This window comes from Amyelois transitella, chromosome 2, assembly GCF_032362555.1.
Source record: "Amyelois transitella isolate CPQ chromosome 2, ilAmyTran1.1, whole genome shotgun sequence".
NCBI classification, from domain to species: Eukaryota; Metazoa; Arthropoda; class Insecta; order Lepidoptera; family Pyralidae; genus Amyelois; species Amyelois transitella.
Genome location: NC_083505.1, coordinates 757,872 through 784,801, shown reverse-complemented (window position 1 = coordinate 784,801; position 26,930 = coordinate 757,872). Strand labels below are relative to the sequence as shown.

The window sequence follows — 26,930 nt, the reverse complement described above, 5'->3', positions numbered from 1 at the left end:
CCATGAACGAAATCTTCAGAAATATTAAAAAAAATTGTTCTTAAATCACTAAGGCGTCAATGCGTTAAGATTTTAAAAAAAAACTTCCTATATAAAATATTATCTTAATTACGCGTAAAAAAAATAACACGTTTGGCGCGAAATATTTCTAATTTATGAGTTGTTCTCACTTTTTTCGAATATTATTAAGTTCACGTTCGAAATTACGATCTTTCGAAAGCGAGGAGCGAACGCAAGCTCCTCCACTGCCAAAGCTCAGAAGCAAACTGACGGAGACGGACGAAAGCTCAAAGCACGGTTACCAACTGTCTCTATTGAAAACGCGCTAACTCGGACGTTAAAAGCGCTATATTGTCAAGGTAAATGAGATCTTTTATTACACCAGATTGAAATATATGGCTTTCAAAAATTTGGCATCTGTCGAGTATTTTAGGTAAATAGTTAGTTTGAGTAAATATTACTTTTTTATCGCCAAATTAATTTTTATGTCAGGTTTTTTTAAATCATAAATTAATTTTGTTAAATCTGAAAACAGCCTGAAATCTTTATATACCTATATACGATTACAACTCCAGTTTGGTGAAAACGTTTAGTTTAAAATAAACTAAAATAAATAAAAATACAATCATAAAAATAAAAGTTTGTTTTCTTTTACTACGAAGTAACCACAAAGTTTATGCGTTGAAAAAGCCAAGAAAGCGCTAAATTTAGCACCGATAGTGCTAAGTTGGCAACACTGTCGTAAAGCCGGTTCGCCGGCGGTCACTAGCCGAAGCTTGTAAGTAACCGCAAAATAAACAAAAGCTCATGTTCAATTTCTAAGCTTTTTTGCTTTTTTTACCTGTTAAAGTTAATTTGATTATTGGAGCGATAAATTTGAAGAGTTTGGATGCAAATTAGTTGTGCTGCGTTCTGAAGTAAGTTTGCGATCGTTCGCAAAAGCTCGAAAGCTCTAAGTGCCTTCGAAAGCATAAGGTTGTAAGTGGATGGAGTGCACTGTTACCGAGCTTTTCTACTCGATACCGCTACTCGATACTAGATGGCGTTATCATATGCTTTTTTCAGGCAAGTAGGTAGTTTTAGGTTTTATTATTAATTAGTGCCGTGTGGTTCTCAGAACTATATAATATAATCACTCCACTTCTTCCCACGGATGTAGGTGGAATCAAAGATAAAAAAAACAAGTTTCAAGCGTAAAATAGAACTACTCGTCGTAAAAGCCGACTAAGTGATAGACTTATAAACTTGGGATTCTTCTTTAAGGCGATGGGCTAGCAACCTGTCACTATTTGAATCTCAATTCTATCATTAAACCAAACAGCTAAACGTGGCCTATCAGTATTTTCAAGACTGTTCGCTCTGTCTACCCCGCAAGGGATATAGAGGTGATTATATGTATGTATCATAATATACAAATACATACGGGACAAATTACACAGATTAAGTTAGCCAAGTACGTTCTAAACTTGTGTTAGGTACGAGATACCAACTCAATGATATATATTTTCAATAAATACTTATATTTTATTTTATTTTATTTTATTTTATTTTATTTTATTTTATTTTATTTTATTTTATTTTATTTTATTTTATTTTATTTTATTTTATTTTATTTTATTTTATTTTATTTTATTTTATTTTATTTTATTTTATTTTATTTTATTTTATTTTATTTTATTTTATTTTATTTTATTTTATTTTATTTTATTTTATTTTATTTTATTTTATTTTATTTTATTTTATTTTATTTAACAAGGAAGACCAACAGCTAATTATATGACAATACATAAACACGATACATAACAAGGAAGCCAATTATAGGTCCTCACAAATAGAAATACAATGGTGATATAAAAGTTGAACAAAACTAAACACGCCACTCGCAATCGATTACAACAAGTAAAGTGGCTGACAAGTGCTTAAAGTCTAAGAATTAACAAAATATAAAATATTAATAAAAACTACTAATCCTGTAAGTGCTCATACAAAAGTCGTTTAGCTCTCGCTATGCTCGTAGTGAATAAGTCAATATCCAATTCACGAGAGATATTATTAAAATTATTGCCTGTGCGCTGTATATAGTGAGAATTATTATCTTAAAACAAAAGCCAACTCGACTCTGTGATTCTACCTAACCTTCGATCATAATAGTACGTTTATGTACACTACGGACAGCAATACCGACCTTTTCACTAAATTAATCCTTTGTAAGGGTCGAAAGGTAAATAGCTTGTTCGGTTATCTGTGTCCGAAATCCGTCAAAGCCTTGATGTGTTTGACAGGTGAAGCGTATTGCAATTAAAGATCCCTTAGTCGTCCGGCTAAATTAGATCTCCATAACATTATTGGAAGAGTTTGGTTTTGACAAGGATTCGTCGTTACCTTTTCCCACTTTCTACGTGGGGTCGGCACAGTACCTATGTTAGTTTTTTCCAATTACTTCTGTCAATTGCCATCTCACTGGTCACTCTTTCTCCTCATACTATCCTTTACGTCATCCATCCATCTCATTTTCGGTCTTCTCCTGTTTCTAAAACCTTTCATTATTTAACCTTTTATATATTTTCATTTATTGGCGCTACTTTCATACTTCCTCTTATATACTCATTACGTATTTTATCCATTCGTGGTTTTGACAGTGGTTATTAGTTAGAATACTAACCGATGCTGTTACGGTGAGGGAAAACATCGTGGGGAAACCTGCACATTCAGGCAACTGGATGTGTAATCATGATCGATCCAATACTGGTTAGGTTATCCTGCAAAGGTTGCAGACATCAGATGGGAGTCGCTTCGTGTCAAAACCTGACTCACCCAATCCAGGAATCATGGTCAAAGGCATACCCCGGACTATTCTCCAGAGTGGTGAGGATGCAACCGGGACTCGATGCCAGGAGGAAGAATTTATACATAAATTTGGTTTGGATCTCCCTGTAGGTAGGTAATTTTAAAAAAAAATTTCGATATGATTTGCCGTATGGTTCCCGAATAGGACCACACTATTTCATTCCTATGGATGTCGTCAAAGGCGACTAAAGGATAGACTAATAAACTAATTGGGGATTCCTCTTTTAGGCTATGGTCTAGCAACTTGTCAGTATTTAAATCTTAATTCTATCACTAGGCTAGCAGCTGGGCGTGTCAGTCTTTTCATGACTGTTGGCTCTGTGTACCCGTCATGGAAATAGACGTTACATGTAGATATATTTCTCTGATCGTCCTGGTTCTTGGATGTTTATCTACATACGAGTACTTATAAGTATTTATTAAAAAATATAAAATCATTGAGTTAGTATCTCGTAACACAAGTCTAGAACTTACTTCGGGGTTAACTCAATCTGTGTATTTTGTCTCTTATATGTATATTTATGTATTTGTATCTATCACATCAATGCTTCGGACCCTGGGGTCCACTTTCCGACTTATTTCAGTCGGCATTTAACCACGCAGTGATGTAATTTTATGTATATTTGTTTTTTATTTTGTTCTTTTTCTCTTCTTTTTTTTGTGTTTTATAGGTCCTTATGGTTGTCAGTTACATCAACACGGGTATCCACAGAAGATCAGCCAGCAATAAGCGGGAATACCATTTATTTTGTACGGTCGCGTTCATAATTGCAGTCATAGTTCGCAAAACTTTATTGCTTGCAGTCACCGCTGTCACTCACACATTCACACAAATAACACAATAAACAACAAGCGGTGAACCGTAGGGTAACGCGCCATCAAGAAGAGGGTAGTGTAAAAAATCGACCGCGCAGCGACCGTCGTCCGCTAATCAACACAGCGACACGCCACACAGCAAAGATCCATGGTGGAACAGTACGAAAATAATGGCTTCATACCGACCAGAATATTTGCGGAACAGTTCGACACATCAGTGGTTACTGTTCGTCGAGTTTGCACCGTGAGGGACTATTCCACGGACAGCCAGCAAGAAAGCCGTATTTATCCAAAATAAATAAGCAAAAACATTTAGAATTTGCTCGGCAGTATTTGGATTTTGACTGGAACAAAGCGATATTTACGGACGAAAAGTTCGTTTACGTCATCGCAACATGGTAGGCTTCATTTATGGCGAAGAAATGCAACTCGGTATGAAGAAAAAAATATTGTGCCTAATATGAACTCTGGACGCATATCTGTAAATATGTGGGGCTGGATGAGTGCTGCTGGACCTGGAGAACAGGTGTGGATAGCAGGACGCGCTACAGCTGCTCATCATGTGCAAGTGCTGCAAGAAACCATGTTACCAACTGTGCGGTGTATTTATCCGATTGATGATATGCCAACAATATCATTTGTGCAAGACAACTACCCTGTGCATCGAGTCCATATAGTGCGTGAAAGGTTCTGCCAATTTATATTAAAACTACTACTTAGATAGTATTTTAAGGACAGCTTCAATATCTTTTCTTTATGAAAACGAATAATTAAGCTGTAACCTTAATAACAGGAGATAAGTAAATGAGAAGTAAATTAGTGTAATATGCTGTATGTATACCTTTATTATAATCATCAATATGTAAACAAAACTATAGGTAAACTGTTTCAATAAAATTTACTAATTTTAATTATTGAATGTTTTATTTTGCTCCCTCTTGTTTAATAAATATTTCTTGCTGATTTCCGTGTTTGAAGACACGGGTATTGTAATTCTTAGATATCAGTTAGTTAGTTAGTCAGTCAGTTACTTAGTTCAAATGGCACCTTGAAACATTAAAAATTGTCAGTAACAATATTTTTTTTTTAAATAGACAAAAATTCCTTGAATAACTTAGGAATCCGCTAGTAACTAGAACAAGCGAGTGTGAGCAAGCGAGATTATCTAATATATCTTAGATCTCACTTGCACACACGAAGTAATAAAATTGCTCCCCAATAACTTTCAAAGGAACCACTACCTATGTTAGGGTCCTGTGCAGACAAACTTTCAACTTTATTGAAATGACATAAGTCTGGCAGTCGCAGGCTTCCCTCTATAGGCAAATCTTATGCAAATAATGAGAGACGACGATATCTCGATCGACAATTATCGGGCCCAGTTCGGCCATCGTTGATTACCGTCTCTTTCTGTTTTGTTATGTTATATGTCATAGAATAATAAACTGTTTTACTTAGTAATCATTGGTATTAAAGACCGTATTCATTTGATGGAATATTTATCCTTTTTAAATATGCATGTGTGTGTGTATCTAGTGGAACCACAGTGCACGCTATTTTAACCCGTAAGAATTTTAAAACTATGACTGCAGATATGAACGCGATCGTACATACATACATACATACCTACATAAAATCACGCCATTTTCCCGGACGGGTAGGCAGAAACTAGGTACATCTTTCCACTTGCCACGAGCTTTCTATACTTTGTACATACTTGTATTTTTATGTTTGTTTTAATTTCGTAACAGTACAAAAAAAACTTTCCTTTCCTACTTCGAAGGAAAAGAAGAGGTATAGATCATGGCAAGTGAATCTCAATTTCTCAAAGTTAGGCCAAACAGCTGACCGGGGCTTATCAGTGTTTTCAAGGTTGTTAGCTCTGTCTACTCTGCAAGGGATATAGACGTAAGCATGTATGTGTAAATGAAAAGAATTATTCACTTGTAACTATCCATACATCTTCCCATGATTTATCCCCATTACTTTTGATCATACAAACTCGTCAGTATGAGATAAAAAGTAATATATATGTGTGTATGAAAGCTTTTATTGCAGTACACAGTCAAAAAAGGGATGACAAGGTAAAACAGGACACGAGTTCACAATAAAACCCAATAACATACGAACAATAAGCCAAAAATGTTTAATGTCATATCGATAAATTTACATTGCGTTTATCGTAACACCAAAAAATGGACACCCACGACACGCGTGCGGCGCGGCGCGCCACCACTAAACGAGTAAAAATTCACCTAAAAAAATTCATCGCTAAATCAGGTAGTACATACATAGATACGTTCGGATAGATGAGCCGGGGCTGGGGCCCGACCGACCCTACAGCATAGGGTCTACACACTAAACTTAATAAGACTTATGTCTCATCTAGTTTCCCTTTCTTTATCTTTGGTAATGACAGTAAGAGAGATAAGACATATGACTTATCGACGTTAGTGAGAGGCCGGTGCAGCGGAGCCCCGGCGGGGCCAGGCGCGGGCCGGGCCGGGGACCAGACCACGCGGCCCGGCAGACTGTCCTCGCTCGGCTGTCCCGATAATCTACTACATGAATCGACCGAGAGAATACTCGTGCCTCATTGGGCAATGCGACGATCAATAGTGAACTATTGCGACAATCGAACTGACCAATGAACGCGCTGCAATTGTATTTCGGAACTCGAATCACGGACCGGCGTTTTATAATTTAATTTCCGATCTCGCGTTTAGCTGTCTAAATAACTCATCAAGTATTAACGCGAGATCACAAATAAAATACAAAAACGCTCGAGTACCAAGCCAGCCGAGCGAGGACATCGAATACAAAACTGATATGATAGAGTGTGATATGTCAACTACATACACCGTTAACAAGTTCTAGTCGGATCGGGAGCCGGCGCGCCTCGGTCCCGGTCGGCTCGGAACCCTGGGGGCCGGTACGGCGCCCCCGCCCTGCGGGCCCGACCGGGCCGCCTCAGACGAACCACTCGTCCTTGTGCGGGGCGGTGCTCAGCGGTGCGCCCGCGCCCGGAGGCGGCCCGGGCGCGCCGCACTGTACCCGCGCGGGCCCGCAGGGAGCGCCCAGTTTCCCGGCAGCCGAGTGGCGCTGCCCGGCGAGCCGCACGCGCCGGGCTTCGTGCCGGCGCCGTTGCTGCTCGCCATTTGTTGCACTGGAATCAGAAATACATACATATGAGTGTGCCGTGTGGTTCCCGGCACCAATAAAAAAAAGAATAAGACCACTCCATCTCGTTCCCATTGATGTCGTAAAAGGCGACTAAGGGATAGGCTTATAAATTCTTCTTTTAGGCGATGAACTAGCAACCCGTCATTATTTGAATCTCAATTCTATCATTAAGCCAAATAGCTGAACGTGGCCATTCAGTCTTTTCAAGACTGTTGGCTCTGTCTACCCCGCAAGGGATATAGACGTGACCATATGTATGTATGTATGTATTCTATCATTAAGCCAAACAGCTGAACGTGGCCTATCACGGCCTCGGCGGTTTCGGGCACTCTTGATCTGACCCTTTACCAGGACGTCCTTAATCAGAAATGTTTGATTGAAATAAATATTTTTCAATGATAATGTTATCCTGCTCTATATTAGGAAGATTTGCTGCAGCAGTACATGCAGGTTGTAGCTTAGTGTTGTACCCGCTTGTGACAGCTTTTACGGTTTAAAAACTGTCAGAATAATGGTGATCTAAGGGTTGAAGACACATTGTAAATGTGTGCGCTGTGCAGACAGTAGCCATCAGAATAGCAACCGTCAGTCATCAAGCGCCGATCACCAGCTCAATCAATCAGACAGAATATTCTAGAGACTCACATTGCAAATGCGTGCGCTGGGCGGCTGATCGCCATCAGAATAGCAACCGTCAGTCATCAAGCGCCGATCAATCAATCAGACAGAATATTCTAGAGACTCACATTGCAAATGCGTGCGCTGGGCGGCTGATCGCCATCAGAATAGCAACCGTCAGTCATCAAGCGCCGATCACCAGCTCAATCAATCAGACAGAATATTCTAGAGACTCACATTGCAAATGCGTGCGCTGTACAGGCAGTAGCCATCAGAATAGCAACCGTCAGTCATTAAGCGCCGATCAATCAATCAGACAGAATATTCTAAAGACTCACATTGCAAATGTGTGCGCTGTGCGGGCAGTAGCCATCAGAATAGCAACCGTCAGTCATCAAGCGCCGATCACCAGCTCAATCAATCAGACAGAATATTCTAGAGACTCACATTGCAAATGCGTGCGCTGTACAGGCAGTAGCCATCAGAATAGCAACCGTCAGTCATCAAGCGCCGATCAATCAATCAGACAGAATATTCTAAAGACTCACATTGCAAATGTGTGCGCTGTGCGGGCAGTAGCCATCAGAATAGCAACCGTCAGTCATCAAGCGCCGATCACCAGCTCAATCAATCAGACAGAATATTCTAGAGACTCACATTGCAAATGTGTGCGCTGCGCAGGCAGTAGCCATCAGAATAGCAACCGTCAGTCATCAAGCGCCGATCACCAGCTCAATCAATCAGACAGAATATTCTAGAGACTCACATTGCAAATGTGTGCGCTGTGCAGGCAGTAGCCATCAGAATAGCAACCGTCAGTCATCAAGCGCCGATCACCAGCTCAATCAATCAGAATATTCTAGAGACTCACATTGCAAATGTGTGCGCTGTGCAGGCAGTAGCCATCAGAAAAGCATCCATCAGTCATCAAGCGCCGATCACCAGCTCAATCAATCAGACAAAATATTCCAGAGACTCACATTGCAAATGTGTGCGCTGCGCAGGCAGTAGCCATCAGAATAGCAACCGTCAGTCATCAAGCGCCGATCACCAGCTCAATCAATCAGACAGAATATTCTAGAGACTCACATTGCAAATGGGTGCGCTGGGCGGCTGATCGCCATCAGAATAGCAACCGTCTGTCATCAAGCGCCGATCACCAGCTCAATCAATCAGACAGAATGTTCTAGAGACTCACATTGCAAATGTGTGCGCTGGGCGGCTGATCGCCGACGGCAGTAGCAGCAGACAGCTGCGACTGCCACCAGGACGGCCACTATGGCTCCTCCAGCGCCGACCACCAGCCAAGCGCTGTTGGCGCCAGCTCCGCCGCTATCTGGAGACCGGAGACCATACACAATATTAAAAATCCAGTCGAATATCAAATGCTGAGCATACACAAAATTAAAAATCCATTTTTTATGTCAAATGCTGGAGAAATCCACTAGTAGACGCACCAGCTATTCTTTATTTTTACACATGAAATTTCAGACGTATTGTGATAATGTCAAAAAGCAGGGGAAAAGCCTTATCTACGTCACTTTCGATCATTGATGCGCGTATCATGAGCCATGACTGAAAAAGAAGAAGGAAATTTGAGTAGAAATTTTGAATCGAAAATTCAAAAACTCAAATTTCCTTCTTATTTTCCAGATAACGAAAGTAATGGAAATAAGTACGATTAGTTATTACAATGGATACTAAAGATTTAATTCTTATTACTTAAAGGCCGAAGATAAATTTCTCCAAAGCTTGTTGTATTGGCCATAGTTACCTGGGCAAAGCGCGGCGGTGTCTTCATCGGAGCCGTCTGCGCAGTGGTCCACGCCGTCGCACATTAGGTCTGCGCTTACGCAGAACTCCCGCTGCTTGCATCTGAACTCCTTGCAGCCGTGTTCTGCAATAAAAGACACTACACTTACATACAAACTCGAATTTAATGCATTTTTAAATTTAATCTTAAATGCAAATTCAAAATTTTTATTCATTAGATATTATATCGCATGTAGATGAAGCGAAAGAAGTATGCAGGGATCGTGTGCAAGTGGAAAGATGTAGACTGCCAACCCCTTCGGGAAAGGGGCGTGATTTCATGTTTCTACCTTGAATGTTTATTTATATATATAAGTATTTACAAGAGAAAACATGTTTGTATTGTCTAATGACAAGAAAGCTGTGAACGATGTATATAAAGACATTCCGTAATGTAATAATTGTAGTAAAAAAAAAATAGTCACAGTTTGTTCTGTGGTGTATTTAGTATCAGAATTAAACCCGTGCGAAGTCGGGGCGGGTCGCTAGTTTATTATAAAATATAGTATCGTTGAGTTAGCATCTCATAACACAAGTCTCGCACTTCGAGGCTAACTCAATAAATGTTATTTGTCCCGTATATATTTATTTATTTATTTTATTTCTATGGCGTAGATAATGCTTTAAGTATTAAGCTCAATTAAGTTTACAACTAATGGATACTGAACTTACCCGACCGCTTTACTCAAAAGCAGACTCTTTAAATTTTATATAAATATTTTGCATTCCTTAACTGTCATCCAAAAATCGATCATTCTCTTTTTAATCAATTAAAATGAGCCCTTGTCGCGTAAAAAAAAAACAACAATGATTTGATGACGTTGCATTTTAAATAAAAGTCATCGTTAAAAACATCTCTCAGACAATGGAGGGCGTTAACGAGCTACCAATAGTATAACAGGTTTGAATCTGAATTGAAAAATATTTTGCTAGAAATTATAACAAAGTAACACCAATTTTTTAAAAAAGGATGTTAATTTCATATGCTTTTGGATGCAATTAATTACTGTAGGGCGGCAAACGTTACTTACCTATTTATTTTTTTATTTTTGTTATATTCAACATAATAGCCGACATAAACCTGCCCGCCGTTCCATATTATTTTATAATTTCGAAAAGAATAGGACCAATCCATCTCGTTCCCATGGATATCGTAAAAGGCGACTAAGGGATAGACTTATAAACTTGGGATTCTTCTTTCAGGCGATGGGTTAGCAACCTGTCACTATTTGAATCTCAATTCTATCATTAGGCCAAAAAGCTGAAACTGACCTTATCAGTGTTTTCAAGACTGTTGGCCCTTTCTACCCCGCATCCCTTGCGGGGTAGACAGGGCCAAAGACGGACAGACGACGCACAGACGTGATTATATGTAGGAATGTACGATAGACTTTTTTAAAAATAACTATAATGATCTCTACCCACTCAAATAACGAAAATAAAATACAAACTGTTTCTAAATGATACGTAAATTGTTACTAAGGAAAAGATGAGGTGGGATTTTGTGATATCAAAGAGAAATAAAATATGTATACAAAATAGGGCGAAGCATGAAGATGACAAGGGATAAGTGAATGTCAAAGATCATTGCCTTGAGGGAGGGAAGTCAAAATATTTTGCAGAATTTCTTTCTGAAAACGTTTTTGATCCAAAACATTCTTATACTGCTTAGAATCTAAGTATGTATGTATGTATCTAAGCCTAAGATACATACCTACATACATATAATCACGTCCATATCCCTTGCGGGGTAGACAGAGCCAACAGTCTTGTAAAGACTGATAGGCCACGTTCAGCTAATCGTATTTGGCTTTAAGATAGAATTGAGATTCAAATAGTTACAGGTAGCTAGCCCATCGCCTAAAAGAAGAATCCCAAGTTTATAAGCCTGTACTGCTAAGATGTTATTTAACTATAAGGTTTGTTTTAAATTTCATGTTTAGGGTAGGGAAACCACCGTGTAGAAACTTCTACGATCAGGCAGATGTATGTGTTAGCATGATACAGGATTATCGACTCCGGCGCAAGGTTCCATATGACATATCGACAAGAGTAACTTTACTCTGATTGACTCACTCCAAAATCGTGGTGACATTGTAAAACCATACATGTAAATATTTTTGAGATACAAAGTAATTATTTAACTGTAAAATCTCTGTTTTTTTTTCATTGTAATTAGTTTATGTTCCGTGTCGTTCTGGGCACCAATACAAAAAAGAATAGGACCACTCCATCTCTTTCTCATGTATGTCGTAAAAGGCGACTAAGGGATAGGCTTACAAACTTAGGGTTTTTTTTAGGCGATGGGCTAGCAACCTCTCACTGTTTGAATCTCAATTCTATCATTAAGCCAAATAACTGAACGTGGCCAATCAGTCTTTTCAAGACTGTTGGCTCTGCCTACCCCGCAAGGGATATAGACGTGACCATATGTATGTACGTAATTAGTTCATTACTCTGATAACTGATGCTGTATGCGTTAATTTGGTAGAACATCTAGATATACATATAAATCTATGAAGACGCAACGGAGGTTTAACGTCAGGAGGATGATGTTGCATTGTTTAAAATTTTAAGCGTTCAGCGTGAAGCATGTGTCGCTGAATTTGCTGCATAATTCAGCATGTGCGAGTGCTAAAACATAGTGGCTTGTGCCAAGTCCGGGAATATCCAAATTAGCTTCATGTGCAAAAATATGCTAGGCTGTTTTGGCAACGAACAAATTTTTGGTTTTAGTTTCATTGTTTATGATATCATATGATATGATGATCATAAAGCTTAGTTAAGGCCGTCCTGTTTGTTGAAAGTCATGTGCGAAATGCTACCTTAAATTCAGAAATTCAAAGTTCAAATTTTTTAAAATTATTATTGGATACTTCATATCGCTTAATAATTGTCATATCTTTTGGTTTTACAACATTGGTTGACGTCAAATAAATTACTTAAAACTATGTTTACTGCCGCTTCCAAGGTGTCAGTGCAGAAGAAGCGGTAACAAACTGCACTGCAGCATTTTAAACGATGACTATTTTTTAACACGTTCCAATATCACAAAGCCAAAGTGTTCACCCAAACAATCGGCTGTTAAGTTTCCTTTTTTAATGATCTTAACCACGCAAAAAGAAAAGAGACAGATTCCTCAAATTATTTAGCTATGTCAGTTGGGTTTTACAATTCAAAACAGACTGAAGTTAAAATTAAAGACAGCCTTTTCGATATTCAGAAATTATATCAAATAGAACACTAACAATCTGGAAATAAGCACAGGAAGATACAACTACAGTTGCCACTGCAGCCGGAGGTCCTCCGCTGCTAACTGCGCGTTAATGGGCCAAGTTTGCGTCCCCCCAACACTCCACATTATCAGTCTTACCCAGACCACGCACAACCTTACAAACTCCATATTATGAATCAACACTTCCGTCGCGAAAACCACCAAGTAAAATTTATAACTTCGGAAACATTTCATTAGATTTTACATAACTACGCTCAAGGGTGAGGAATTTTATCGCTTTTAATTATGAGCTTATTGTGTTTGTAATTTGAAATTTTCTTCTAGATAATGAGGTTTAAATAAACTTTGAAGATAAAAAAGGTTAAGCAAAAGCCAAATATAATTTACTAGCTGTGCCTGCGACTTCGTCCGCGTGGAATAGTTATTTTGGGCATCATTGAAGCCCTCAAGGATGACCAATTTTCCCCGATTTTTTCACATTATCCATTATTTCTTCGTTCCTAATAGTTGCAGCGTGATGTTATATAGCCTAAAGCCTTCTTTGATAAATGGTCTATTCAACACAAAAATATTTTTTCAATTCGAACCACTTAGTTACTTCTTACTTCCTGAGATAAGCGCGTTCAAACAAACAAAAAAAACAAGTTCTTTAGCTTTATAATATTAGTATAGATAAAATACTCAGAAGACTAATAAAGCAGTTTTCGATCCCACTTTTACCGCTGCTCTTCAATAAACGTAATCCTCTGGTTTAACGATGAGAATAAAAATATTACGACACTACCGGGTATCATGTAATGTTGCCATTTTATTTGCGATAAATAAGTATTATCAAAACTATTATCACATTTAATATGCATGCGATTGCGTACGTTCATGTTCATTGGTCAAATTTGTTGTCAATGAATTCCTATTCAGAAAGGTTAGATTCACATCTTGTAATTAAAATATCATACTCCAACCATAACAATTTCTCTCAAGCACGTTTTAAAAAGTATTCGCAATAAAACTCAATTTATTCATTCTAATGTCAAAAATCATGAACTCGCAAAGAATAAGGCTGCCATCATATTTCCCCTAATCCTCTCCAGCAAAGTGGGTGCAAAGTTGTAAAATCCCTTTTAAACGTAATTTTTTCCAGTCAGCCAAGCATAAAATTTAATTGATGCTCTTACTTCAAAAGACGAATATGCAACAAAGGTTGGAGAAGCTCAAGACACGTATGCAGACAATTTAACAGGGGTCTTTGTGTTCCCAGCTGCTTTTGTAAATACTTGAATACCTATCTGGGTGCTCGCTGTAATATGCCTTGTATGTTTTGGATGTTTTCTTTGTAATAAAGTTTTGTAACTGGAGTAATATCAAAAAGAATGAATAAATATTTTATTTTGGTCTAAAGAATAGTGAAAGACAATTATTACGCTGTGAACAAACCATTTTTTCATATATTATAAACATAACTTCAAATATAATGGCCGCGAATTCGTAAATTCAAAACAAAATATTAAGCATCTATTCTTTACCACAGGAAGCGAAAAATAATTCAAAACCTTTTATTATAATCATGACCACAAAATATTTCTGAGCAAAGAAAACGGATAAAACGGAACGAGAAAAACATCAGAGCCCCAAAGTGTATCCGCTCGGATAGACATCGGAATACTCATTATGGGCTCAATAACAATTTAGAAGCCGCCACTCACAGTAAGACAACTCTATTCAAAAAGACGATTATAAGAAATTCACTTGGAGATACTTTCTTTGATACTTTGTCTGAAATTGTAAAAGGCGACCCTATTGCGAAAGATATTGAGACGAAACTAGAAACATAAGTCAAAAGCGATGAAATACTCGTATATCACGCTGCAGACGTCGACGATGATACATACGGCGGTTATAGTAAGACAATAAACGCCGAAGTCAAAGAGACGATAAAAAAAATTGCTACACGCTCATTCGTAAGTCGCAACAGGTCCTTTCATGTTGAGAGTGTCGTGGCTAAAGACGAGAGTGAAACTCGCAATCCGCTGAGGGTTCGTAATAAAAAGTGTATATAAAGGGCGAATGTGAAACGAACTGCCCTGTCGGCTGGTTGTACGAATAAATAAACATCAGGCCAAATTAAAGAGGGTCCGAATTGTGACATGACAGAGTTATACAGATACAAGTGTGTATTGCACCAATCTCTCGGCTGATTGATTTCATTCGAAATTTCCATTACTGTTATCAGATTTCAATTTTTCCTGTTTATTTTTCGGCGAATATTAAAGTCTTTGTTAAATTTGTCTCTAACCAAAAATTACTGAATCTGATATACCTGAATCTCTTTTGCAGGACTTTTTGAAATCTTTTCTATTTTTACATCAACTAACACTTACATGAAATAATTGATGAATGTGGATGTAGTTAGAGAAGTTACGACTTCGGATTCAATATTTTAGGCGTTGGACTAGCAACCTATTGTAGCAAACTAGGTATTGTATCTCAATAACATCATTAAGCTGTGCGTTGCCTTTCAGTCTTTTTGCCACTGTTGGCACTTTCTACCTCGTAAAGTCTAAAGACTTAATTTAACGTATATATATAACTTACTGGGGTCTTTGACGGCAGTGATGACGAGTTTGAACCCGTTGGCGTCGGTCCCCCAGTTGTCAGTGACATACTTCAGGGTGACGAAGTTGCTTCGGGTGAAGAGAGCCCCCACCTGCTGCTTGGTGTTCCTGCAGGACAGGTCGGCCTGGAATGCAAGGGTTAACTTATAAAATTAAAATAATTTATTTAAACTAAACTACCCCGGAAATAATGTGGACCTATGCTGCGGTGTGGACTTAAGGCTAAGGCTATAAGGCTTTTTCTAAATTATTTATCCGTTTTTAATAGACAAGTTAAAAGACAAGAATATTGTAAAATGGCACCTTTATTTTATAAGATGTATATTTTAATACCAGAGACATATGAGACGTTTTATTGTTCGGAATTTAAACATTACCGTTAATTTTCCATTTCTGCGCTTGTTTATCAAATGTTAGGTCTCTGGGAGACATTCTGCTAGCAAAAATATAATCCCACTTGTATTTTCATTTCATTTGGTATTTCTTACCTACTCGTCAGATTCCGTAGAAACAGAGAAGTATAACATTCAAATCATCATCACTATCACTACATATTATAGTCCCCCAAATTTCTCTGTCTATATGTATGCGCTGATCTCGGAAATTTGTGGACGGATTTTGTTCCAGAAATTTTAGAAGGAGAGTTTTCTGAGAAAGTTTTATATCTATAAACGCTACCTACCAAACGGATCGCTTGTTTAATATATAGTAAAAAAAAAATACATGATTTTTTTCATCGTAAAAGCATAATCAGATATATCTCTACAGGTTAAACTTATAAAAGGCCGGATAATCCAGGTTTGTATTCCGGACCAATGGAACGAGATTAGGCGATGTGAGGTGGGCGATATTAACAACTCCCAACTAATAAATATGTGCTGAACAACCTCAAAACTTTCTTGGACCTTCGACCTCAATATTCATTGGAGTGTAATCATAACTCATTTTGGATATTGATGGGTTTTATTTGGTGAAGTAGCCATATTTTTTAGATGATTCGGTGTTGTTGATGACTATTTAAGATTTACCCCCAAGTAACATCAGTTTTATTTATTTATTTAAACTTCATTGTACAATATACCTACAAATGTATAGCACAATTGGTGGAATGCTAGAAGCATTATCTACCAGCCAACCATTGGGTCTACCAGAGAACTTTATTTGAGGTCAATCTTAATAAATATATAAAAGAAAACAAAGTTTTCTAGTGTTACCCATGATTAAGATTAATATTTATAAGATAATCTGCTAAAACTACGAACATCAAATCTTGGAATCTTTCAGAGAGCACTAAACTAGGATAGAACATTTTAAATTCAAAGTACCTAGGTACTGTTGAATTTTCGAGCGAGATCTACCACTAAATAAAACCAGAAGATGGGTTAACATAAGAGCAGGAAACGTAAACATTTTTCCTTGCTATCATAAATCCATCGAACGATGACGCATCGCGCCGTCCTTTACGAGACGTGAACAAATCTACAGTGCGCCTCCGTTGATCGCTCAGGCGCCCGCAATATTTTCTTCATCGGCCGGCTTAGAACACGGCATTATATCGTCGTCATATTTCAGCAAGACCGATCGCTTCTACGTGCCGCCCCGGGATTTTCCCGGGAACCCACTCCATTACTTCCCAGCTGCATTCAAAGCCTGGACTTTGCACTCGCTCCCTTTATATTCCCGTTTTAATAAAGATCGTGCTGGATATTAAAAATTCTTTATAAATTCTCGGGCTCGAGGCGTTTAAGGCTTTGATTTGTTTTGTGAACTAGTTTTTTGATGAAACCGTTTTTATTTTTAATTTGTGAACTATTAAGAAATTTCTAGAGCGAGAATTAATAACTTAGGTACAGCTTTTTGCGAACATTTCCCATAGCAATTTTTCGTCATGTCTTTTTTTTAATGCAAACTAATATTGGAATCGCTTAACACTAATATCAATATATTTCATTAAGTATGGCTAATTTCTATCTGTCAATAAGTCAAATTTCGTTCTAAAAACAATACACAGATCGATTGCTAAATTCGCATCGACCTTAATAGAACAGCAGAAATAGGCATCATCCATTAGTTCGCACGGATTAGTTTTGTTCAACACGAACAAACTTATTTCTATTAAACTCTAGAACGCGAAACTTAAATGGGATAAATTGCAAACCGCAGGGTACGCAAAGCAGGGAGGGTTGCAGTGTTCACGGATTCATTACACAGCCGACAAAGGGAAACTTGTGCGACCACCTGTACGCGACAACGCGACAACTATTTCGCAGCAACTCGCAACAATGTGCGCCACAAGTTTGCGATCCCTGTCCGCTTGTCAAACTTCTGGGCTATCGTGATACTCGTAAGTATGCAGAAAAGGTCACGGCATTTGTTGATGAGTTTGCCTTTGACGGTGTTGGTGTGTGTGATAGAGAAGAATTTGAATTAAGTAAAGGAGAGATGGAAATCTTAACTGTAATTTTAACATCAAATAATGAAATGTATTTTATTATTTACTGTGACCTCAAAGCGTAATATAACATCCAGAAAATGATAGAGTAGTTATATATCTATCATTTTCTGTTGTGTGTTCATGTTTCTATCCTTAAGGAAATCGTACGGTAAAACTACTTTACCCAATAATGACGATTGCTGAAGAAAAAATTTCAATGGATGTAGTTATCTGTTAACCTTAAGGATTTACACAGTGGATCGAACAATGAACAGATAATGAAGACAAAACCAAATGTAGATTAAATTAATGCAAGGAGTTTCATGCCAAACAAATCCGAAATAATGGAAGGTAAAGAAAGTGGACGGACTCCGACGTAACTCGCTGTAAGGCCCTTTGTTCGCGTTGTCCAAAACTTCCGCGATTTGAATTTAAAATTGGTCCATGGCGTCTTCATTCGCGTGTTAATTATTTGGGAGATGGAAGGACACCTGACGGCTACCGTTCTCAGGATTAGCATTCTCACGGCCAAATACATAAATTAAATCCGTTATTGTTTAATCTTTTGCTTAACTTTCGTCCTTTGTTTTAGAAAGTTACTTTTTTGTTGTTTCCATCGCTAGTTAACCTGAACAAGGATAAAATTTTCAAAAATATTTATTTACAAATATCTATGTGACTATATTTCCTATCTTTCTATTTTATGAAATCCGGTGGTTTAAGTTGTATGGAAATGCAAATATCTAGATTAAATACCCAGTAATTTATCGATAATTCTCACTCTCCATTATTTGAATATTGAAATTTGACTAGTCCATGCCGAGCTGGGACGGGCATTCCTTCAGGCTCATTACCGGCGGCATCTTTAATAACGGCTATCGGACTCGGGAATAATGGGACATCGCCGGGATAATTGGTGCCACCGGCGCGGGTTGGAATGTCTCCAAATTAACGCGATATCGTCCCAGCAACTAGAGCTAGGTTTTGTGTAATTGTCATTTGATACTGATTTCGGAATTGTAATTGATTAAGCAATTGTTTGAAATTAGTTGATATGTGAGTTAGTGGATCAGAATTACCATAAGAGCGTAAAAATCCTGAGCCAGAAAATTATAATTGCGATAAACGTGGATTAAATTTTAATTTTTCTCCGCCAGCTTTCAGTTGGAATCACTTGATGAAAATGAGAAAAGGATAGTTTTCATCATTATCTTACCGACAATTGAATCCAAAATCTTGACACTCCCCGTGATAGTATTGCTATGGAATCACTGACACTGATTATAGTAAATAATGAATAAGTACCAATTGAACAAGGCGAATATTAAATTCGCCACACAAGATGAAACACCGTCACAATGATGCACTATATATTGACAAGAGAAAGACAACGCATAGACTCAAGACTAATAGGAAGAGTCATAGCATCCGGAATCAATCTTCCGATTTTAAAGAGTCTTACAGTTATAAATAAACTATATATTGGTTGACAAAGCAGATGTACAAGGAGAGTGTGGAGGGAAAGGTCGGTCGGTTGATCAGAACACCCGCTGTAAATTAACGCATAAAATTAGTCTCTTATTTATTAGAAAGTTCAAAGTAGGGAAGACCTAGACGAACGTATCTTGATCAAATTAAGGACGTCCTGGTAAAGAGTCAGGTCAAAAGTACCCGAGCTTGCATGAAGAGAGTTATGAATGTGGATGAAGCGAAGGAAGTATGCAGAGATCGTGGCAAGTGGAAAGAGGTAGTATCTGCCCACCCCTCCGAGAAAGCGGCGTGATTTTATGTATGTATGTATTGATATGAAGAAGAAAACAAAAAGTAAGACAATATAGACCTTTGGAGGAGCCGTAGCGTGCGCGCCATCGTACACGTACAGGTGATCGTTGCAGTCCAGCTGCAGCAGATCGAAGTGCAGCATGAACCGCTGCAGGATGCTGTGGGTCTGGAACGTCACCGTGCAGTCCAGGTTCCGCTCGTTGCGGGACCAGAGGACCCCGCCGTCCAGCTTCCTGTACTGACGCTGTAGGAAGTGGTCCTTGCATAAGGAGTCCATGTAATCTGGGAACAAGGAGGAGATGGAATTAGTTATTGTAAGATTCAATCATATTTTATATGGTTACATTTCGTAAGGACATAAAAAATGGTATTGTTATACAAAAAAAGGTGAATACTAAAACCTTTCTTAGATTCTAACTAAAAACATAAAGTAAATAAAAATAATGTTAATATAATTGCCAAGTTAAAAGTCCCAACAACAAAATAATTGTTTACAAAAATATACACGTATGTAAAAGCATTCATGAAAAGTGGGAAAAACAATTTTGAACCATCACAATCCATTTATAAACATTTACCGATCGTATTGATTCTGAGAATACAGTACCACAAAATGAAAGACCCAAATCTGAAGCCGTAGATATTTCAGATAAATATAATCGCATTCTTAATAACTTTATCGAAATTCCCATACTTTTATTTCCTGTACCAACATCGCTTTCTTAAGGTTTCGCTTATCAAAACTCGATTCTACCTTGCAATCGATAAGAGCTATATTCGAGATGGATATCATTGAAGAGTTTGGTAGATAAGATGATGTTATCGAATATCTGTCAGGTTATCGGCTGACTCGGTTTTGGCGTCAGAAAGGTTGTGACTTTACTGTGCAAAGTACCTATAGGTGAAAGAAAGTGCCCTACGCGCAGTTAGCTATGTAAGTGTTCACATTTTTTCGTATTATCTGTCTGTGTGATTATGATTGGGCTTCGTTATATAGGTTGATCTAGCACAATGTAGTTGTGAAGGAATTTTTGATAAACTAAGAAGAATCTCTCCTCTCATGGGTTTACTGGAAGAGATTGCTTTTGAAATAAGGAGCACCTTTGTACTGGAATTAAATGCTCCTGTATATATTATTTTGTGCACATAAATAAATAAGAAGGTATGTTCTGGTCAAGCGTACCCGAAACTGACGAGCTTGCATGACGAGAGTTATGAGTGTGGATGAAGCGAAAGAAGTGTGCAGGGATCGTGGCAAGTGGAAAGATGTGGTCTCTGCCTACCCCTCCGATATTACCCCTATGGATGTTCCTAAATTTTTAAACCTATAATGTATGTGATTTCAACTGCTGACAAAATTTCTTGGGTACCTATATGAATTTTTGCTAGTGAGGCCACATGACATCATTCAGTCATTATGTCAGCAATATAATTATTACTTTCAAATAAGTATTGATTACCTAAGTCAGCTATCAAACTGGGTTCAGTTACCGTGGGAATTAGTTTATTTGTCAAAATTATTTAAAAACTTCTATTGTATAATTCTAGAAAAAAGTATTTGATACATTTCAACTTTTGGTTTATGATATAAAGAGCCCTCTCGAGACTTAACACTAGATTTACTTTAGAGAAATAAGGTAAATCACCGATAATAACAGCTAGCCCATAAATATGATAAAAACAATATTTATTAGGTCTAATATATCTTCTGTTATCAACGCACATCCCATACTATTAAACTTTTACTCTAATTTACCATACAGGTTTCATTAATTAAGGCATCCTCAGTAGAGAATTTTTTTTTAACTATCTATACATCGAAAGCAGCACATACAAAATCTAATGTTAATATTATTCTTATTTCAGGGGCAACTGCGGCGTTTCGCCTGTCATCTTTATCCTGCTCCTCGCCAGTACAGCTTCAGCACCAACACCACGCCTTCTCAATCTGGTCACAGGAGTCACCACCGGCTTAGAGGTACCTCGAGACCTGATCGCCAGCACGGGAATAGGAACTGGTGCTATGCAGCTAGTGATAAACGTGTACACTGACAGCCAGGGAAATATTGAGGTGTATACGAATTAGGTGAAATGTTGTTCAATACTTATGATAGTGATGCCAAAATAAATGCTAATAATAATGGAAAAAGATGCAAAAAGGACAATGAAATCATTAAAATAACTAAACTTATATGACGACGTACAGATAGAGCCTAAACTGGTTTTAAATTTTGATAATAATTTTTAAAGTATATAGATCAAACCTGAAAATATAGAGGAAACAATAATAATATGCAGCAACAGCACGACCATAATATGATCTTAAAATCTAAAATGTAGATAATGGAGGCCAAAGACAACTAATACGCAGTAACGATGATAATATTACAAACGATAATGAAGTTAATGCCGCGATTTTAGAGACCATTAGCACTAAAAGCTTGTTGTAACAGTCTAAAGTGAAGAGACACTCCACGTTAAATATTCAAGAGTCGATTACCAAAAATCCAGCTCTCGGGGAAAGCTTAAATCGTTGGACGCACGTGCCTCAGCAGAAATGGTGCTAAACAGCGAACCATCCGAAATATTAAGCAAGCGAGTCTGTCAAATTGAGAGTATGCTCACAATCTCAACACAGATTTATGGAGGAAATATAGGGGGTGTTGTGGAACACATTTCTGAAAGCTTGAGTGCATATTTTCACTATACACGTATTCGTTCAGTACACATGTTTTTTCAGTAGTAATTAGAAAAGCATTGTGACTATAATCAAGTCATAAAAATTTCTAAGCAATAACTCGATATCTGTGAAAGGTATTTTTAGTTTATTTAAAAATATGCTTATTTTGTATTTAATGTGATAGCGAACACTTGGATGGTGATTAACAAATCATAGAAGTAAGGTTGTAAGTCGATACAAATAATAATAGTTAGTTCCATAACTACAAAGGCAGCAGAAATTTGAAACATGCCTACTATCTTTCTTTCTTTAAAATCCTCGCGACTCTGTTCTACAACTTAGAGATTTTCAAGTCAATAGGACTCGCGCGCACCATCTTAGACCTCATCTTCCTTAGCATCGGACAGATTAAGGTCAAACACACTCAAATTTTCAACGGACACAAATCTGTGGCTCGTCTGAAAATTAAGAAGTCCCTTCTCAAGTTATTTTAGTAAAAAGAGATCAAACGAGCTCGCACGATGCCGGTTCATTGCGATCGAATTCGAGTGCTCACAAAACACCTAACAATATTGCTATCAAACGTATTGTTAAGAGCGGAGGATTGAATGACACGTATACTGTAAACGGTGAAGTAATATTGCCTTTGATAGGTACTGAGAATTTACGAGCGAGATACTAAAGAACGTGAAGGGAAACGCACGAAGTAAAGTACATTGATAGGTAAAGTAGTATAAAGTGGATTGATATATAAAGTGGAATGCACTTTAAGTAGCTAACAATAATGTCTATAGTTAAACCAATGACATATATGAAGTGAAGTGTGTACTAAAACAAAGACTATAGTAAAACTATTGACTATATTACATCTATCATTTTAGTTATATATATAATAAGATGTGATGACCAAAATAAAACTAAACAGACTGTGTATATCCCATAATTTTATATTAATATCACTTTTAACCACAACACAATTTTAAAGCATATGACCATTTTGACAAGAACTTTTCTATCTTGGTACTCGTAGCTAGGCCGAAGAAAAAGCATAAAATGAAATTAACGTTGTTTGGCAAAATGTGTCAAAAGTTACAGCTAAAGCATTGTATTGTCTTAAAAGTGAAATTAAGGAAATGATGAATGATCACGGTAATATTTATTATTTCATGATGACTCATTCATTAAAACATAATCAAAACTATGGGTAGGTTAGTATTGGAGACAGAGTTAACAAAACTAACGAAACTTAGTGACTATTCAATGTACAGGTGAGGATAGCACATGCATATTCACGGCAGTGAGTGTGGCTATGACTACTCCATCACATACATACATATGGTCACGTTTAAATCCCATGCGGGGTAGACAGAGCCAACAGTCTTGAAGAGACTGAATGACCACGTTCAGCTATTTAGCTTAATGATACTTGTAGAATTGAGATTCAAATAGTGACAGGTTGCTAACCCATCGCCTAAAAAAGAATCCCAAGTTTGTAAGCCTATCCCCTAGTCGCCTTTTACGACATCCATGAGAAAGAGATGAACTATAAAGAGAGTCCTATTCTTTTTTGTATTGGTGCCGGGAACCACACGGCACTTCATCACAGGTGTTAATAAAGCTCTGAATATAAACAGAGGAGTTGACGTTATGAGAATTAGTACTAATTGATGTTCTCTCATGCAGCAAAATTGGTGTGGTGTGTTTACTCAAAACAAAAAAAAATTTGCAGTACAATATGTTGCATGTATCAAAATTTAAAATTAACCTGAAAATTGATGAAGATATTAGAGTGATTTTTTAAAGATCAATATTTTTTGGGTAGAAATGGTTTTTTGGGTAGACATTTCATTAATTGAAAAACACATCAGTTTTGAGGACGCCTGTACGAGATAGCATACTAAATGAGAATGTATTTTTCATATTTTTTAATAAATATTTAAGAAATTATATAAAATTGCATTTCTTTATTTATCATTAAAAACAACAATTGTATTCTTTGGCAATAATTATGCTACTCTTATTTACCTACTTAAATTTAGGGTAATTTTGACAAAAACCTCAGACTGAAGCATTGCAGTGGACAACCGGGAACACCTAAATATCAGAGAGGGAGAGAGAGAGAGAGAGAGATTTCTTTATCGAAATGAAAGAATTCCACATTTTATCTAAAGTTTTCCGTGTGGTTCCCGGCACCAAAACAAAAAAAAGGTTTTCTGTTTGGTCAGCTGGTTGACTGGTAGAGAATGCCAAACGGCATTAAGTCCGCCTTTTGTAAATATTTTTTTGTGCAATAAAGTTATAAATAAATAAATAAAAATAGCAGGACCACTAAATAAATAAATAAAAAATAATAGGACCACTCCATCTCTTTCCCATGGATGTCGTTAAAGGCGACTAAAGGTAGGCTTACAAACTTCGGATTCTTTTTTAGGCGATGGACTAGCAACCTGTCTCTATTTGAATCTCAATTCTATCATTAAGCCAAATAGCTGAACGTGAACAGTCTTTTCAAGACTGTAAGTTCTGTCTACCCCACAGGGGATATCAACGTGACCATATGTATGTATGTATCTAAATTTTAAAATAGAACATTCCTAAAATGAAAATGAATTTATCTATGCAAGGGAATGGAAGAAAGCGGGCGAGGCGTAAGATGTCCGTCTAGACTCAGACCAGACGGTGGTTATTACTTATTCAGCGAATCCCTATCTTGTTACAGAACGGTCTTCTCAATATTGTAATAATCGAAAAACCATGTACCTACTTAAAATGTAAAGGAAAATTTCAAAAGCAAAGAATTTTAGTGAATGGCGAAATTTTCGGAAAACTTTTTTAATTTAAATTTTTTGTTACATAATTATTCTTGGCGTTATAAGTTTCTTATTAAGCATGGTGTCTCACTCGCACAGCGATATAAAATGTTAAAAGTAAGTAAAAACCTGAAATATTTATAAATAGGTACGCAGGTCAATGTATAGATTTTGGAGTCAGTCTATGGAACGTCTGGCTATCGCTACTCAATTTAAGAAAATGAAATTCTTAGAATTGTTAACAGCCAGCAAAACAATGTTCCATTTTCAAATGAAACTTTTATAAAATGAAGTGGAATTCCAATATCCGAGTGCATGATAAGGTCGTCAATTTCCCGAAATAGTACGATTTAATCCGAGCTCCATTCTCCTATTGGCTGGTTCGAATTTCGAACGCGGACCTGAGTCGACATTCGTCTGCAGATCTGCTTTATCGAGATCTGCCCCCGACAGATCTATAATAACGACCTTTTTAGTTCCAGCTGAGGAAAAATATTACTATTTGATTTATCTAAGACTAGAGGCCGCCCGCGACTTCGTCCGCATGGAAACCCTATCAATCCCGCGGGAACTCTGGGATAAAAAGTAGCCTATGTGTTATTCTGGGTCTTCAGCTACCTACATACCAAATTTCATGGTAATCGGTTCAGTAGTTTTTGCGTGAAAGAGTAACAAACATCCATACATACTTTCGCCTTTATAATAGTAGTAGGATGTTGTGATGAAGTTGGTATCAATTAAATATAATGAGAGTTGCAGAATTATTGAAGGTATATATATACAAAACAGAGCTTAAAATATTGATTAACGAAACAGAGATTTCTGAACGAACTATTGCAACGGACTGCGGGCCGTTTAAAGGTATATGATATGAATATGATACTGTTAAAGCCCTCATCCATTGTACCTTAATAATATTTACAAACAAACATACATATAATCACGTTAATATCCCTTGCGGGGTAGACTGAGCCAACAGTCTGGAAAAGACTGATAGGCCACGCTCACGCGCTGTTTGGCGTGATGATTGAACCCTTAGTCACTTTTTACGACATCCATGGTAAAGAAATGGAGTGGTCCTATTATTAGTTTTTTGCTGGTGCCGGGACCCACACGGCACCTTAATAATTTGCAACACTGAAAACTATCCAAACGCCTACAATTTTATAACCAGCAAAGATACCTTCAAAACGCTGGAAATCTATAAGACTTTTTATATCTCAATCCAGGATAAAATAGCAATTAAACCGGGCCTAAGAAGAATAAACTTTAGAATGGGCTAATCTGGCGTCTGTCATAAGGAAATGAGGTAGGGTTAGCAACATTGTTTGTCGCGACCTTTTTTGCTGACCATGAGGGGGGAGTAAGTTTTGACATGTTCAGTACAGAATTAGGATAGGCTGGGTCTACTGACAGCCCCGGGGTAAACGATAATATATATATATAAACTAGTAGATAAAGTTAGTAAATAATAGAATATACATACATTAGCGCCCGCCCCAGCTTCGCACGGGTGCAAAATTCGGAAAAAATTATACATAAAAACTTTCCTCTTGAATCTCTCTACCTGTTACAAAAAACCACATCAAAATCCGTTGCGTAATTTTAAAGATTTAAGCATACAGACAAACAGACTAAAATAGCGACTTTGTTTTATACTATGTAGTGATACATACATACATATGATCACGTCTATATCTCTTGGGGGTGGAAAGAGATGGAGTAGTTCTATTCTTTTTACTACTACATACGTATAATCACGTCCATATCCCTTGCGGGGTAGACAGAGCTAACAGTCTTGAAAAGACTGATATGGCCACGTTCATCTATTTGGCTTTAAGATAGAATTGAGATTCAAATAGATACAGGTTGATTGCCCATCGCCTAAAAGAAGAAACCCAAGTTTGTAAGCATATCCCTTAGTCGCCTTTTACGACATCCATGGGAGAGAGATGGAGTGGTCCTATTATTTTTTCTATAAATGACGGGAACCACACGGCATAATACATATATTTAGACCCAAAAAACAATCTCTAATATTCCATGATGATGACCGAATAATTAATCCGCCCGAAGTCGGCCTCAAGGGAAATCTGTATTT

At 37.3% G+C, this 26,930-nt stretch overlaps 1 protein-coding gene and 1 long non-coding RNA gene across 3 annotated transcripts in view; one reads left to right on the top strand and one right to left on the bottom strand.

The window, feature by feature from the left end:
• Window positions 1–5,786: 5,786 nt before the first annotated feature.
• LOC106136853 (uncharacterized) overlaps window positions 5,787–26,930 on the bottom strand; it is a 70,729-nt gene continuing 49,585 nt past the window's right edge. Inside the window, exons 2-6 of one of the 2 annotated variants that reach the window (XM_060949930.1) lie at window positions 19,398–19,621; window positions 15,104–15,248; window positions 9,239–9,376; window positions 8,663–8,800; window positions 5,787–6,829 (exon numbers count right to left, since the gene is read on the bottom strand). In XM_060949930.1, the coding sequence (XP_060805913.1) occupies window positions 6,669–6,829; window positions 8,663–8,800; window positions 9,239–9,376; window positions 15,104–15,248; window positions 19,398–19,621 (806 nt within the window). In that variant the 3' untranslated portion in view covers window positions 5,787–6,668. The remainder of the gene's footprint in view (window positions 6,830–8,662; window positions 8,801–9,238; window positions 9,377–15,103; window positions 15,249–19,397; window positions 19,622–26,930) is intronic. The other variant, XM_013337512.2, reaches the window with a different exon arrangement.
• Window positions 20,154–22,905, top strand: LOC132902009 (uncharacterized). Its single transcript, XR_009656976.1, has 2 exons — window positions 20,154–20,273; window positions 21,206–22,905. It is a non-coding gene; the product is annotated as an uncharacterized LOC132902009 (long non-coding RNA).